This window comes from Portunus trituberculatus, chromosome 6 (genome assembly GCF_017591435.1).
Source record: "Portunus trituberculatus isolate SZX2019 chromosome 6, ASM1759143v1, whole genome shotgun sequence".
In the NCBI taxonomy this organism is placed as follows: Eukaryota; Metazoa; Arthropoda; class Malacostraca; order Decapoda; family Portunidae; genus Portunus; species Portunus trituberculatus.
Window position 1 is genome coordinate 5,406,710 of NC_059260.1, and position 13,816 is coordinate 5,420,525.

Below are 13,816 nucleotides of genomic sequence, written 5' to 3' on the forward strand. Positions count from 1 at the left end.
TGAATATAGAAAAGAAAGTTGTAATTATTAATGGATTAATTTCCCACCGTAATTACATATCATCTTCCGATAGTGTTTTGTGTAGTGTCTGTCCGTCTGTCTGTATGTTTGTTTCGTCACGTCGTTTGTCGTAAAGAAATAGCTTTAATATTGTCACAAAGTTGTAGTGATAATGATAGTAGTAACAAGGAGAACAAATAATAGCAACTAAGAAAAAGAAAATATATGGTAATGATAAGAATAATTTAGAAAGACAAAAGTTGACAATTCTGAAAATGTTTGTTTATTTATCTATTTATTTATAGTCTTACACCAAATTCTACCGGAAGATGAAATGGAAGCAATAATGATAATGATAACAATATCTAGTAATAATTATAATGATAGTAATAATGATCATAACAGTAATAACTATAATATTAATTGCAAGGGCTCCCAATTACACTGATATTAGTACCTCTTATTATGTCGTAATTAGTGTGTGTGTGTGTGTGTGTAAATAATTGAGTATGTATGGGTGTACAGCTTCTGATAATCTTAAAATTTCCTATAAGGTACAACTTTTATATATACATGCACATGATATCTCTCTCTCTCTCTCTCTCTCTCTCTCTCTCTCTCATTGACATGTATCATTCATTATCTGATAGTGATAGTTTCGTGTGTGTGTGTGTGTGTGTGTGTGTGTTAATCTCTTTGCCTCAGACTTGAATATGGAAGAGTTTCGTTTCATATTGTTGAAATGAAGAAAACACTCGCTTCTTGTTTTCACTTAGAAAGAAATAGGTTGGTTTCATGTTACGAAGAGAAGTTTCCTTTCATGTTGCTTAATCCATTAAAGTTTCATTTGATATTGAAATAAGAGTTTGTCCTGTAATGAAAAAAAATTTTCGTTTCGTATTAAAAGGGACAGTTGGTTTTACTTCATATTAAAAGGAAGCTTAGTTAGTTATTATTAAGAAGGAAAGTTTCGTTTCTTGTTAAAAAGGAAAAGTTTAGTTTCATTATGAAACAACTTTCATATAGGAAAATTACTTTCACATCGCCCTAAAAAGCCGTTTCACTTTGTTCGAAAAGAAAATGAAGTTCGTTTCATATTACACAAAAGTTTTTTTTTATTATATTTAAGGAAGGAAGTTTACATCGTTTTTGCTTTCCTTTAAAAATAAACAATGATTTAGGTAACGTACAAGATAGGCTTAAGGTAGGTACATATATTTCAGGAAAACGCCTTTTTATCTTCACCGTAAATTAAGGAAAATTGTGCAAACCATTTACGTATATTTGCGAAAATTGCGAATTCATTATATGTTAGGTATGTTTCGTGTCTACTCTCTCTCTCTCTCTCTCTCTCTCTCTCTCTCTCTCTCTCTCTCTCTCTCTCTCTCGTTTGATCAACTGTGCACTAATAATTAGACAGGAAGTGCATTTTTAAGTGTCATTTCCATATATGGAGAAAGGAACAAGGGAAATGAAGGAAAAGAAGTAGGAAGGGAATTGGAGAAGGGAGGAAGAAAAATGTGTGTGTGTGTGTGTGTGTGTACAGCTGTTGAAAATTCCAAATATTTTTATGAAATCGTAGATGAATTTTTGTCTTCGCTATTTTTCAATCGATTTATTATTTTTTTTATCTTGTTTCCTGCTTCGATTCTTGTTCAATTGTTTGTTTCTGTAAATATGTAACGAAAGGAAGGTGTAAATAAAGGAGTGTGTTTGTCTTTGTTTGTTTTATTTGCGTCCTACTCCTGTTGGGTGGAGAGAGAGAGAGAGAGAGAAAACGTTAAGGATAAATAAAAAGGAAATGTGAGATAATTATATGATTGGGACACGTGTGGAGAGAGAGAGAGAGAGAGAGAGAGATGTATATGGATGCGTAGCTATCAACTACGTGGCTAGCAATACCAAATAGAAAATTCCCCACCATCTCTCTCTCTCTCTCTCTCTCTCTCTCTCTCTCTCTCTCTCTCTCTCTCTCTCTCTCTCTCTGCTATTAATACTTCAACACTTAAATATATTTCTCATATCCTTGTCCGTATCGTGTGACTTTTAATTACGTGTACAGATCTTTAGTTTTGTTATTTATTCCAATCCTTATCTAAGTCACTAAAAAGGGGATCGAACGAGGGTCAAGAGGCAACCTTATCTCACGACCCACCTGTGCTCTCTCGTGATGGCTGGTTGGGTAAGTGCTGTTGATGTTGTTGTTGTTGTTGTTGTGGTCGTGATGGTGGTGTAGGTGATGTAATGGTGAGAGTGGTTGTTGTGGTAGTGGTCGTGATGGTGGTGTAGGTGATGTAGTGGTGATATTGATTGTTGTTGCTGTAGTGGTTGTGATGGTGGTGCAGGTGTAGTACGTGGTGATAGTGGTTGTTGTTGTTGTTGTGGTTGTGGTAGTAGTAGTAGTAGTAGTAGTGGTGGTGGTTGTTGTTGTTGTTGTTGTTGTGGTAGTGGTCGTGATGGTGATGCAGGTGATGTAGTGGTGAGAGTGGTTGTTGTTGTTGATGATGTTATCGTTTTTGTTGTTTTTGTTGAAAATGATGTTATCGTTGTTGATAGTGTTACTGTTTTTGTTGATGTTATCGTTTTTTGTTGCTGTTGTTGTTCATGTTATAGTCTTTGTTGTTGTTGGTGTCATTGCCCTGACATCATCAGTAACAGTTGTAAACCCAAGACACATTATACATTCACTATCCGCCTTACTACGTCATTTGTGTTAACTCGTAACCCATATTCATTACAAAACGATGACGTGTACGTTGTGATAGAGGAGGAGAATAATAATGAAGAACGCGTGTAGTTACTTAATATTATTAACAAGAAGACGCGGAAATCAAATGACGTAAATAAGTTAGATAGGAAGTCAGTATTTCCTACTACCACTACTACTACTACTGAATTGCTTCGGCGGTGCTACTACTACTACTATTACTACTAGTAGTAGTACTACCACTACTTGTTTTAGAGTAACGTTGATCGATATACACATACATAACCTACATACATACATAGATGAATAGACAAAGAAAAACTGGAGGCAAACTTTGATATAGAGATAACAGATAAACAGATGAACAAGAATGTGAGAAGACAACGGAATATGGGAGTGAAAGGAGTAAGAACACAGGAAGACAGCAAAAAATAGACAAAGCATCAGGAGAGAGAGAGAGAGAGAGAGAGAGAGAGTCAGACAGCACTAGATTGCGCAATATGAAGTGACCAACTTGTGGCAACACCTCTCAAGGACGCTGCTGGACACTAACTGGTAACTATCCCTAACCACATAAATAGAGGAGCAGAGAGTGACGCACGTTAGTTCAGAAGAGTAAGTGAGAAGAGGCTCTCATGGGTAAGTACAAGCTGACAAAAAAAACTAATTCTTATTGTATTTTATAAGTTTGCATTTTTACTGATGTATTACGGTCCTGTTCTGGTGTATTTGCGTAGGTTGGTAATTCTGTGAGTCAGATGTAGTATTAGGATCAAACTTTTATCTTATTTAATTTTTTTTATTTCGTTATGTTGTAGGCAGGGATGTTATTTATTTATGTATTGTTATTTTCATGTATATATTTAAATGACAGTGTATTAGCCATAGACATTCAACTTTTGTTGTTGTTTATTTTAATTTTTCCCCTTTTGCTTTGACATAGTTATAATGTGACATGTTGGGATGGGTATTTTGTTTTATGTATGTTTTAGTGTGTGTGTGTGTGTGTGTGTGTGTGTGTGTGTGTGTGTTCTGACAAATATTACTTTTTTTCGTTAGGTAGATGAAGTACCTGTTTTGTTAGTTGCCTTTGAATTTGAAAGGTAAAATCAGTATTTCAATGTATGCTGTTCTGTTCGTTCCATGTTTTATTCGCGTTACAACTGTATAATTAATCAGCTTATTTCTATTGTTATTAAGTTATAAGCTTGATCTGAAATTCCTGATAATGGCTCGTCATGTCATTTTCACTATTTTCACTTTTGTTCTCATTGTTCGTTCAGTTCACGTTTAGTATTGGGCTGAACCCGACCTATGTTGACGTTCTGTTTGGTGACGTCACGCTCTCTGACGTCACGCCCCCGGAAGATGACCGCAGGTTCTGACGCAAATATGGTATTTCCGGAAAGGGGCGGAGCTTAGTGGTGACTCAAAACGGAAGCACGTGCGGAGAGAGAGAGAGAGAGAGAGAGAGAGAGAGAGAGAGAGAGAGAGAGAGAGAACAAAGGGATATGAAGGAATGAAAACACACACACACACAGAGAGAGAGAGAGAGAGAGAGAGAGAGAGAGAGAGAGAGAGAGAGAGAGAGAGTCAAAATAAGTAACAATGAAAACTTCACAATACGATGTTTTTTTTTTTTTCCTGTAGTTTCTGAACGATTACCGACAAATCAATACAGGTCAGACTGCAAAGATTATCGACGAGAGTTTAGAATAGAAGCGTTTTACTGCAGGCTGAGTCGCTAAACAAGTCACGGCAGATCATACCAGTCGTTTCCAGTTCTCCCCGCCAGCACACCACACACTACACAGCATACCAATATGATACAAGGGCATTAGATATTTCGTGGCCTCGTGACGGAACATTCTTGTTAAATTGATACGTCATTGAAAGATAGCAAGCCTGTGAGTGTGTAAAATGAGCTCAGGGTTGGAGAAAATAGAGAGAGAGAGAGAGAGAGAGAGAGAGAGAGAGACGCTGATATGATAAGAGGTCTGGATGAACAGTGACTGATTGCTAGATGTTCGCCTCCGAAAAGTAAAATGAGTTCAAGGTTAGTGAAGAACATTGAAATTATGAAAAGAAGCACTGATTGTATAACCTTTGATAAACATGGACATTGGCGTTGTCACCTGCGGGTTAGGCAAGATTAGGGTTAGTTTAGATTAACATTAACTTAGTTGATTTATTTCACTACTTATCTTTTCATTGAGAACAAGACTGCATAAAAAAATAACAATATAAAAAAAGCCAATAAAATCAACAGTGTCTGGAAATGAGTAGGATATTTCATTATCCCTTATTTCTGATTCCACTGAGTGAATTTTCGTCTCGGAAATATAATAGCAACGATGAAATAATCAGGAGGAAGAAAGAGATAGACGAAATTCAAACTAAACACTGACCCAAATCAACATTTTCTATTCCAGAGAGTGAATATTCACCATGGAAAAGTAAAAGTGGCGGGGGGGATGGAGGGCGCCGAGGAGGTGGCGGCGCGAGCACCATGGCTGCGCCCCCCTCCTCGGCTATGATCCACCTGCTGCCGCCCGTGATGGAGGTGGAGGAGGACGCCCCACAGCCTGATACCCTGCTGAGGCTCGGGAACACCTGGCCCAGTTGACTCGACAAGGAGTACACGCAGGATAGAGTTGTGGAGAGGTGGCCGCCGGTGTCTACTTACTGGTCTGCCGCCCCTCATGCCTGCCCTGCTGTGGACTCCTGCAGCGACTTGGGGTGAGTACTTACTACTTACGCTATACACTTACTTCAAAAACAAAAAGATAAATAAATAGAATATGGAAATTAAAACTTAGGTGCTTGTTACAAAACTTTACTCGAATTATCAGTATGTTTACCTTTCAAAACGAATTTTAGGAAATAACTACGTAGGCTAGCAGTAAACTATACATAAAATGAGAATACTCGCACTTTTTATTTATTATTATTCATAAATGAACAAGCTTTAGCTTAAAAATAACTAAACTGAAGTACGTACTTTTTTTCAAACCATTTTTAAAATAGCGAAAAAAAAAAAATGAATAAATAAATCAAACACCAAACCAAACCTCTGCTTTTCAAACACGCGATGCACTTAACACAAAACTTCTTCCTCCGCATCCTTCTGTTTCTAAACTACCTTCGTGTCCACCATTATTACAGGGAGAGTGTGGAGGAGGCTTCTGTCACGTGGTGCTCCTCTTCTGGATACCACAGTCAGGCACCTCGACCCCTCACCACCACCAACACCACCAGTGAAGCCAGCCTGAGACTCCCTACTGGTGGTGAAAATGATGAAAGTGATGATGACAGTGACAGTGATGATGACAGCGCCTGGGGAGAGGACGAGTGGCCCCTGGAACGCCCGCTGCCCTTGCCTGAGTGGGGGTGTGGGCGTCCCTCCTTGGTTTTCCCCACCATGCAGGATTACCGAAGGTTTGTAAGCCGGGTGTCCACTCGCCTCCGCCGCGCCCTGGCCCTGCAGCCCTACGACTCCGTGTCCAACTTTCTCATGTGAGTGATGGCGTGCTGTTATCTTTGGTGTGTGTGTGTGTGTGTGTGTGTGTGTGTGTGTGTATGTGTATGTGTGTGTGTGTGTGTGTGTATGTGTGTGTATATATATATATATATATATATATATATATATATATATACGTATGAATATATATATATATATATATATATATATATATATATATATATATATATATATATATATATATATATCTGAGCTGTTTATTAGTGATAATGAAATGCGTGACAAGATTTTAACTTATTATTTTATCATATTGATTTATTTGTACTATATAAAAAAACATAATTTCCTGCATTCATTTTTCCCATTATAGAGTTAAGCATATTTGAATTATTATTCATTTCTTAATTTTTACTCTCATTGGCAATAAAATTAAATAGTATAGTATCTTGATATATTGTTGATACCTGACAATTAAATTAAAAACAACAATACAATACCTGACAATAAGATTAAACCCAACAATACAATACCTTGATACACTATTGATACCGCTCTTTTGTGTCTGCCCTCCGTGTTGTGGTAAGGGGGACAGCGCTCCCTCCACCTGGAGGGAGGTCCAGCCACCGTACTCCCTGCGCGGCGCCACGGCTGGAAGGGACGGAGAGAGGGGGCTCCTAATTAACCTCCCCTCCTCTGTATATGTTTTATCCTTGTATTACTGTAACAAGGCGTGATGTCTTGTCATGGCTACCCTCCTGTTATGGGGGATTCTGCCTGGTGTACAATGATAAAAATTTTAATTTACTTGGTTATTCTCTCTCTCTCTCTCTCTCTCTCTCTCTCTCTCAGCTACAAAATATATGAACTCCTTAACTTACTCCCCCTCCTTCGTCTCCATCAGGTTTGCAGAAGAGTACAAGGCCTCAGAGTTCTCCAGCTTGCAAGACTTCTACCGCTACTATGACCCGCCACTCGTGTCAGGACGGTATACTTGTGTGGGTCTGGCGGCCGACCTTGCTTCCCGCCTCGCTGACCTTGAAGGTCACTACCCCGGCTTCAAGGATTCAATCTATCAGGTAGGATATTGTATTTATTTATTTTGTTTATTTATTAATGGAATTTGTTATTAAGTTGTGTGTTGAAGGAGTTTTTTGTCCTGTTTGTAAATTCTCTCTCTCTCTCTTTTTTTTTTTCCATTTTGTTTCTTTTCTTTTTCTTCGCTTTTGTCCTTGTCCTCCTTCAATTCTTCCTTTTCACATATCCCCTCATCCACCAATCATCCATCAATGTTCACACTCCTTTCCCCTTCCATTCACAGGTGTCATGCGAGGAGGAGGTGACGGAGGAGGAGGTAGCAGACATCGTATCCATGGAAGAGCCAAGTCCTTCCGCCTCCTTCAAAGAACACGTGTTGCTATGCGTGCGTATCCGCGTGGAAGGGCGCGCGGGTGTCATTCTCTTGGATCCTGGTTACCATGTGCCTTGTCCAGTAACGGTCATGGAGGACGGGTTGGCGCCTCACTCCGGCCCTGTTGAAACCGCCACAGCCCGCGCAGATGTCCAAAGAATCTATACCTATCATTTCCCTTCTAATTCTTCCTCCTACGTCATCTGGGAGGTGGAGGAGAGAAGAGGTGGAAAGAGTAAGTGGACGAGGAGTCTTGTGCACGTCTCTCGCCCTTATCTCTCCGGTGTGGATGTGACCGAAAGGCGTAACTTGGCCTATACGTTCAAGACTCTGTTAGGCCGTGATGCTGCAGGGAAGTTTAACGCTGGTTTCTACTTCGTCATTAAACCGTCATCGTCACCATCATCCACCGCCATCTCCTTCTTCCGCAAAGTCAACGGTGAGATGAAACACGTGAAGAAATCTTTGGCCTATTTCCTCCAGAACGAAGAGAAGGAAGAGATAGATGAGGAGGTAGAGGAAGCGGTATTGGCGGTGGAAAACGGAGTAGGGAGAGCAAGAGGTGACGTCCGCTCAACCCTCATTACGCTGGCCAACCTTCTGCAAGACAAAGGCTTCCTGGCTGACTTACTTGAGCTAAATGGGGCTCTGGAAACCTTAGGGGAGCCGTAAAAGGATGATTCTTGCGTTTCATACCCATCATGGAAACGGTAACTCTTGAAAATGTTTATGTATTATTTTTATTTTATTATTTTTTTAAGGAAAGGATTATGCTTTTTGGTAAAACTTGAATAATACAAAGATTTTTTTAATAAGGAACATACATTTTTATTTTTTATCTTCAACACTTGGAATTACAGAATTACATATATCTATTTGTTTTCCATTTTATTTTCTTTATAAGGAAAGGAATATTTTTGTCTTGATAATATTGTTGAGATTAATCTTATATCAAAGTAATGTATATTCTTGTCTGGCATTAAACCTTTGTGCCTTTTTGCAAAGACTTGTACTCTTTATAGCAACAGCGAAATTTTTGTAGCACATTAGCCTTTATTTGATGAAAATATATTTTGGTGGAAGACATTTTTATCTTTATCTTATCTCCTTTGTATGGTTGCTTAATCTCTTACTATTACATCACTCGAAATACGATAAATATTAATATACGTACAGGGCCGTTTCTAGCTTTGTGGGGGCCCTAGGCAAGATGATGTTTAGGGGGGCCCTAGATTTCAGTTTTTGTTCGGAGCCCCTGGGTGACTTAGGAAATTTAAATTTTCCAAGCTACCCAGGGGGCCCCCTGGTGGCTTGGGGGCCCTAGGCAATCGCCTTGTCCGCCTATAGCTAGAAACGGCCCTGTATACGTATTTTAGGTTGCTATGTTTTCATTTGGTAAGTGATCAATGTGAACGTGAAATAAATAGAATTAAATATGAACGCTACGAGTGTGTTTAAGAGAAGATAACCAACATTATTATTATCATTATATTATACTACTACTACTACTACTACTATTTATACTTCATATAACTTTTGATTAATGACTGAGTTGAGGTTCAAATGAAAGGAAAACAAAAACAATGTAACCAGCTTGCTTACGAAGTACTGGTAGTAAAGTGAGGAGGTTTGGAAAGGAAGAAAGGATGAACTACCTTGTTTGAAGACAAATAAATGATAGATTAATAAAGAAGACAAAGAGAGAGTCATTTAGTAGATAAATGGACACAGAACATAGAAATAGCAATAAATCTACAAAAGGAGGTAGAAAAGAAACTAGCATTGAAACAGTTGAAAATGATAACTGGAATAAATTCAGTTGTCAGATAGATAATACAGTCACTTAGGAACTTATACAAAAAGACGGTAAATGACTGAAAAAGACTTAATGTAATGAATGGTATTGTAGTTCTGTATTAACCATCTGTGAGCTTCGAAAGACGAAATGAACGATGTAATAATAACATACAAAATCATAGACACAAAAGCTACCACGTTCAGAGCTACTGACATACTGCAATTGATTAACTAACGATAGAACTAGCTTATTTGAGGACGCTGGGTAGAGTAGGGGCGAGGGAGTGAGAGATAGGAGGGTGTGGGGATGGTCGTAGGGAGGGAGCGAGGCAGTTAGTTCAGTTGGTGAGACGCAAAGGAAAGAAGAGGAAGTAACCTCTACGGGTGTTTATTGGTGTTGTTTCTTCGTCCCCATCCAATATACAGTGCAATGACCGAAGTGACAATGTGGTGAGTCTTGGTGTCCAGTGTTCCGTAAATCTTAACAATAGGACATCCTTAAGTAGTTTTGAATAACCTCCTTCCCTCTCAGAAAGCTTCGGGGTGCACGTGCAAAATCAGGGGCTTTGGGAGGGGGGAGAGGATATTATTGCAGTATCAACCAATACACCACATGTAACTATACACATTTTCATGGTCTAGGTCACACTTCTACAAGCATTTCTAACCCCAGTTTACCCTATTGGAAATGAATACTACCTTCAGGACGATTTCTAAGATTTACCTTAATTTCAGCTTAGGATCCTTCCACAGCCTAAAACCCCGTTTTCCCAGGACGTGCCCAAGCTTGTTAGACATAAAGAAAAGTAGATAGGGTATATTGGTTAAAACTGCATTTTTACCGGGGAGAGAAATTTATCAAAATTCGGCCCCCAAAAATGTCTACGGACCTCCCTTAGTGTAAACTAGATTGGGGGTTGCGCCCCCAAACTCCCCGTAAGGTCTTTACCCTAACCTAAATGTCTTCTAGCAGGGGAGGCTGCGTCCCTCCTGACCCTCTCTTAGTGTCCTTACCCAAACCTAAGTCTTCTAGCAAGGGGGGCTGCGCCCCCACAGATCCCCCTATACAGAACAACTGGGGAGGGCTGAGCCTCCCAGACACCCCCTATAATTTTTACCCTAATCTAAATGTCTTCTAACAGGAGGAGCTGCGGCTTCCTAGATCTCTCCAAGGACCCCCAACGTTACGTTGTACTACATCACAGTGGCCGCATGCTCACCAACACTTAAACACACGCATAAGTCCTTGCTCGCGAGCTGGGCAACTAGCTTCGTCACTGTGGACTTAGTTTTTGGGAGGTACCTACCAAACTTCGAGACCCTGTGCAGGGCACACTAAGGCAGGCCGCCAAATAAAACCACAAAAAAATGTGTTGGGCATAAACTACTACAACACTAAATGTCAGTGTTTTACTGCTTCGTTAGGAGGTGCTTATGATAAGATTATCCAGAAAACTTGCAAGCCCATCAGCAGAACCATAAAAGAATGTCTTTTAAAGCACGAGTATCTTCAACTAGAGCCGTTTGGAAAACAGTGATGATGAGAGAGCAAAGCGTTCTGGAATACGGGCCCGAGACTTTCGTGTGCTCAACACAATCTCATAAGTGTATCCTGACGTGCCTAGCAATGTCTTCTTTTGTCTTGAAACACTTCTCGCAAACGTCACACTTGAACTCCCTCAAGCCGGAGTGTCTGAAGGCGTGCTTAGTGAGATAAGCATTGGTTGTGAATCTTTTACCACACTCCTCACATTCGTAATTCCTAACACCACTGTGGATTAAGGTGTGTGTGTTGAGGTTGGATTTATCAGTAAATCTCTTGCCACACTGCAGACATGGGTAGTTCTTTGTGCCAGTGTGAGTGCGTGTGTGTTTAGTGAGGTTAGATCTTTTGGCAAATTTCCTGAAACATTCTGGACATTCATAATTTTTAACACCATTATGCGTAAAGGCGTGGGCGGTGAGATGAGACTTTTGGGCAAATCTCTTTCCACATTCTAGACACTCGTAATTTCGAACATTTGTGTGAGTCTGAAGGTGGATCTTTAATCCGTTTTTGGATTTGAAACTCCTAGTACACTGCTGGCACTCAAACTTGCTCTGTTCTGTTTGGCCAAAACTGTCTGTCACTACGTAAGCATTGCCATCACACCAGACCGTTACCCCAGAGACACACTGCTGCTGCTGCTGCTGCTGGGTATTCATATTGCTGCTCAGCCTTACAGCCTCCACCACAGCACGTACCACACCCACCAGCCCTGCAGGAGTCCTCTAGGAAGCCCGAAGGAGTAGTTGGTGCCAGAAAGACTGAAATAGAAGAATAGTGGACATAATGAAGCTGAAAAAAAAAAAAAAAAAATCAGTAGAAAAAATGGAAGTCATGTTAAAGGTGATTGGAAAGATTAGTCGGTATGATGTAAGGTGACCACTTCACCAATCCCGCTTTCATTGGCATAACTCTCTGTGTGTGTGTGTGTGTGTGTGTGTGTGTGTATTTACCTAGTTGTAGTTTTGCAGGGCTTTATGCTCGTGTGGCCCCGTCTCCATATCTACACTTATCCAATTTTTCTTTAAAACTATGCACACTCGTTGCTGACACCACTTCTTGATTCAAACTGTTCCACGTGTGTGTGTGTGTGTGTGTGATTTATAAATTATCAGTTTGATCTTTTCTTCACTTTGGCAACCATATAAGAAAGAAATAATTTTGATATATGTGAACATTTATTAGGTTGATTCAATTGACTATACACAGATAATCATAACGTAACCGGCACGCCTTTGTTGGCAACACGAGCTCTTAATTATTTATCTTTTCGTATTTCATCTTGTGGTCGCTGAGTCTAGTTCGTACGTATACTTACCTACTTCACCAAGAGTTCCAAGACGGGATGATCCATTTCCTGGGTGGCAGCACAGTTTTCCCGACGTGCAGCGTCGGTTGACAGGCAGCTATGGAGGCAGGGGGCACGAGAATGTCGTCCCAGGTGTTTGCCAAAGCCTCCTTGCAGGTGAGAGGCGAAGTCGAAGGCATTGAAACAAGGTCGCCCGTTCTCCGTGGCATTCATGGTGGTCGATATGTTACGTACTGGCTCGCGGGTAACAGTCGCAACGGTTACTTCCAACAGCAGGTCAGTAGTAACTGTTATTGTGTACGGTGCAGCGTTTACCGCTGCGCCGCGGGTCGATGAGTGACCGTGGTGCTGCTATTCTGATGACAACCGGGGCGGCATTCTACAATCCGTCATAGCTCATGACGTCGTCACTACTATGATCGTCAGGTCCCACAAAATTTATGACTTTTACTCTTATGACTTCGCCGACGGCGTTGTCATTGCCTTCAGCCTTTTAGAACGCATGGACGCAAATTGTCGACATTAAATTTATGGGATGAAATAGTCTTCGTATTATTTTCCGTTGTTATGATGATTTAAATTTCATATACAGACTTTTTGGGGAGTCAGACAAAAAAAAAAAAATAAAATAAAAGTCGTTTTGAAAAAAAAAAGTACATAAACATGGTCCCGTTGAAGAACCTGTAAACAAATATTGTGCGTCCTATTGCTTGCGAAATTCCTTTTCTGTAGCTAGAATGCACAGCAACAAGAAGCCAACAAGAATGGAATCCCAACCTTACAAGCATTCAAGAAAGGCAAACTGGGGAGAACAAGAATCTCTCAACTTAGCGACTGCGTATTGTGACGAATGTGTACTCACCGGAAATTATATAATAATACCAGTTAACAAGAAGCACGATGTGTGGCAGAAAATCACATAAAAACTAAACTTCTACTCCAACAATGAGAGTACTGGTTTACTATCAGCTCAAAATCAATAACGGAAACCGCGCAACAAAACTGGTACGTAATATTCAAATTTTTATTCTTAGTAAATATGCGCTCTTCACCCAGTTTCATGCACTGCCACCTGACCAAACAAAACTAGTTTAGCAAAATCTAACTTTAAACACAAGGCAAAATAACCATGCAAATGTAACTCAACCAAACAAAATTAATATAGTAACCTAACCTAAACGAGCCATACCTCAACCTTATCTAACCGAACCATATGTAAGATAACTTAAAAACCAACTCAAAAGTGAAAGAACCACTTGAATGTAATATATATATATATATATATATATATATATATATATATATATATATATATATATATATATATATATATTATTGGTGATTCAGTTATTTGCAAAATAAAGTTTCAGAAGAGAAAATAATCCCAACAATCTAATTAACTAAACTTTGAAAAAGTCACAGTAAGGTATATACTTTTCAGAACCCACTGTTGTATTGCAATGCTGTAAGACACAAATGTATGTAATGCTTTGGCAAATATACCAACAAAAGTGTGTAACAAGTAACATGATCATGCCTCCTTTTCCTTTGTAGGTAGGTGGTAGCTC

At 39.6% G+C, this 13,816-nt stretch overlaps 3 protein-coding genes across 6 annotated transcripts in view; 2 read left to right on the forward strand and 1 right to left on the reverse strand.

Annotated features, from left to right (window-relative positions):
- The first annotated feature begins 3,215 nt into the window (after positions 1–3,215).
- LOC123517594 lies at positions 3,216–8,682 on the forward strand. Its single transcript, XM_045277858.1, has 5 exons — positions 3,216–3,346; positions 5,140–5,446; positions 5,873–6,223; positions 7,090–7,264; positions 7,507–8,682. Exons 3-5 carry the CDS (start codon positions 6,129–6,131, stop codon positions 8,266–8,268), a joined length of 1,032 nt encoding a protein of 343 aa, XP_045133793.1. The 5' UTR covers positions 3,216–3,346; positions 5,140–5,446; positions 5,873–6,128; the 3' UTR covers positions 8,269–8,682.
- A 1,058-nt stretch (positions 8,683–9,740) lies between these two features.
- LOC123517608 (TLC domain-containing protein 3A-like) overlaps positions 9,741–13,816 on the forward strand; it is a 31,314-nt gene continuing 27,238 nt past the window's right edge. Inside the window, exon 1 of one of the 4 annotated variants that reach the window (XM_045277905.1) lies at positions 9,741–9,843. The gene's annotated coding sequence lies outside the window, so the exon portion shown is untranslated. Of the gene's footprint in view, positions 9,844–12,242; positions 12,525–13,816 lie in introns of those variants that run through there. The other 3 variants (XM_045277925.1, XM_045277882.1, XM_045277916.1) reach the window with 3 other exon arrangements.
- LOC123516994 (zinc finger protein 2-like) lies at positions 10,993–12,461 on the reverse strand. Its single transcript, XM_045276801.1, has 2 exons — positions 12,267–12,461; positions 10,993–11,664 (listed from the first exon to the last, which is right to left on the reverse strand). The coding sequence occupies exons 1-2, from the start codon at positions 12,459–12,461 to the stop codon at positions 10,993–10,995; spliced, it is 867 nt and encodes a 288-aa protein (XP_045132736.1).

What these genes read in the sequence shown, in the direction of transcription:
- LOC123517594 (XM_045277858.1), top strand. Translation starts at nt 6,129, where the DNA reads ATGCAGGATTACCGAAGGTTTGTAAGCCGGGTGTCCACTCGCCTCCGC. An exon ending in TCCGTGTCCAACTTTCTCAT is followed by an intron (nt 6,224 to 7,089) that starts GTGAGTGATGGC and finishes CGTCTCCATCAG; the next exon opens with GTTTGCAGAAGAGTACAAGG. An exon ending in TCAAGGATTCAATCTATCAG is followed by an intron (nt 7,265 to 7,506) that starts GTAGGATATTGT and finishes TTCCATTCACAG; the next exon opens with GTGTCATGCGAGGAGGAGGT.
- LOC123516994 (XM_045276801.1), bottom strand. Translation starts at nt 12,461, where the DNA reads ATGAATGCCACGGAGAACGGGCGACCTTGTTTCAATGCCTTCGACTTC. An exon ending in ATCCCGTCTTGGAACTCTTG is followed by an intron (nt 11,665 to 12,266) that starts GTGAAGTAGGTA and finishes CGGGCTTCCTAG; the next exon opens with AGGACTCCTGCAGGGCTGGT.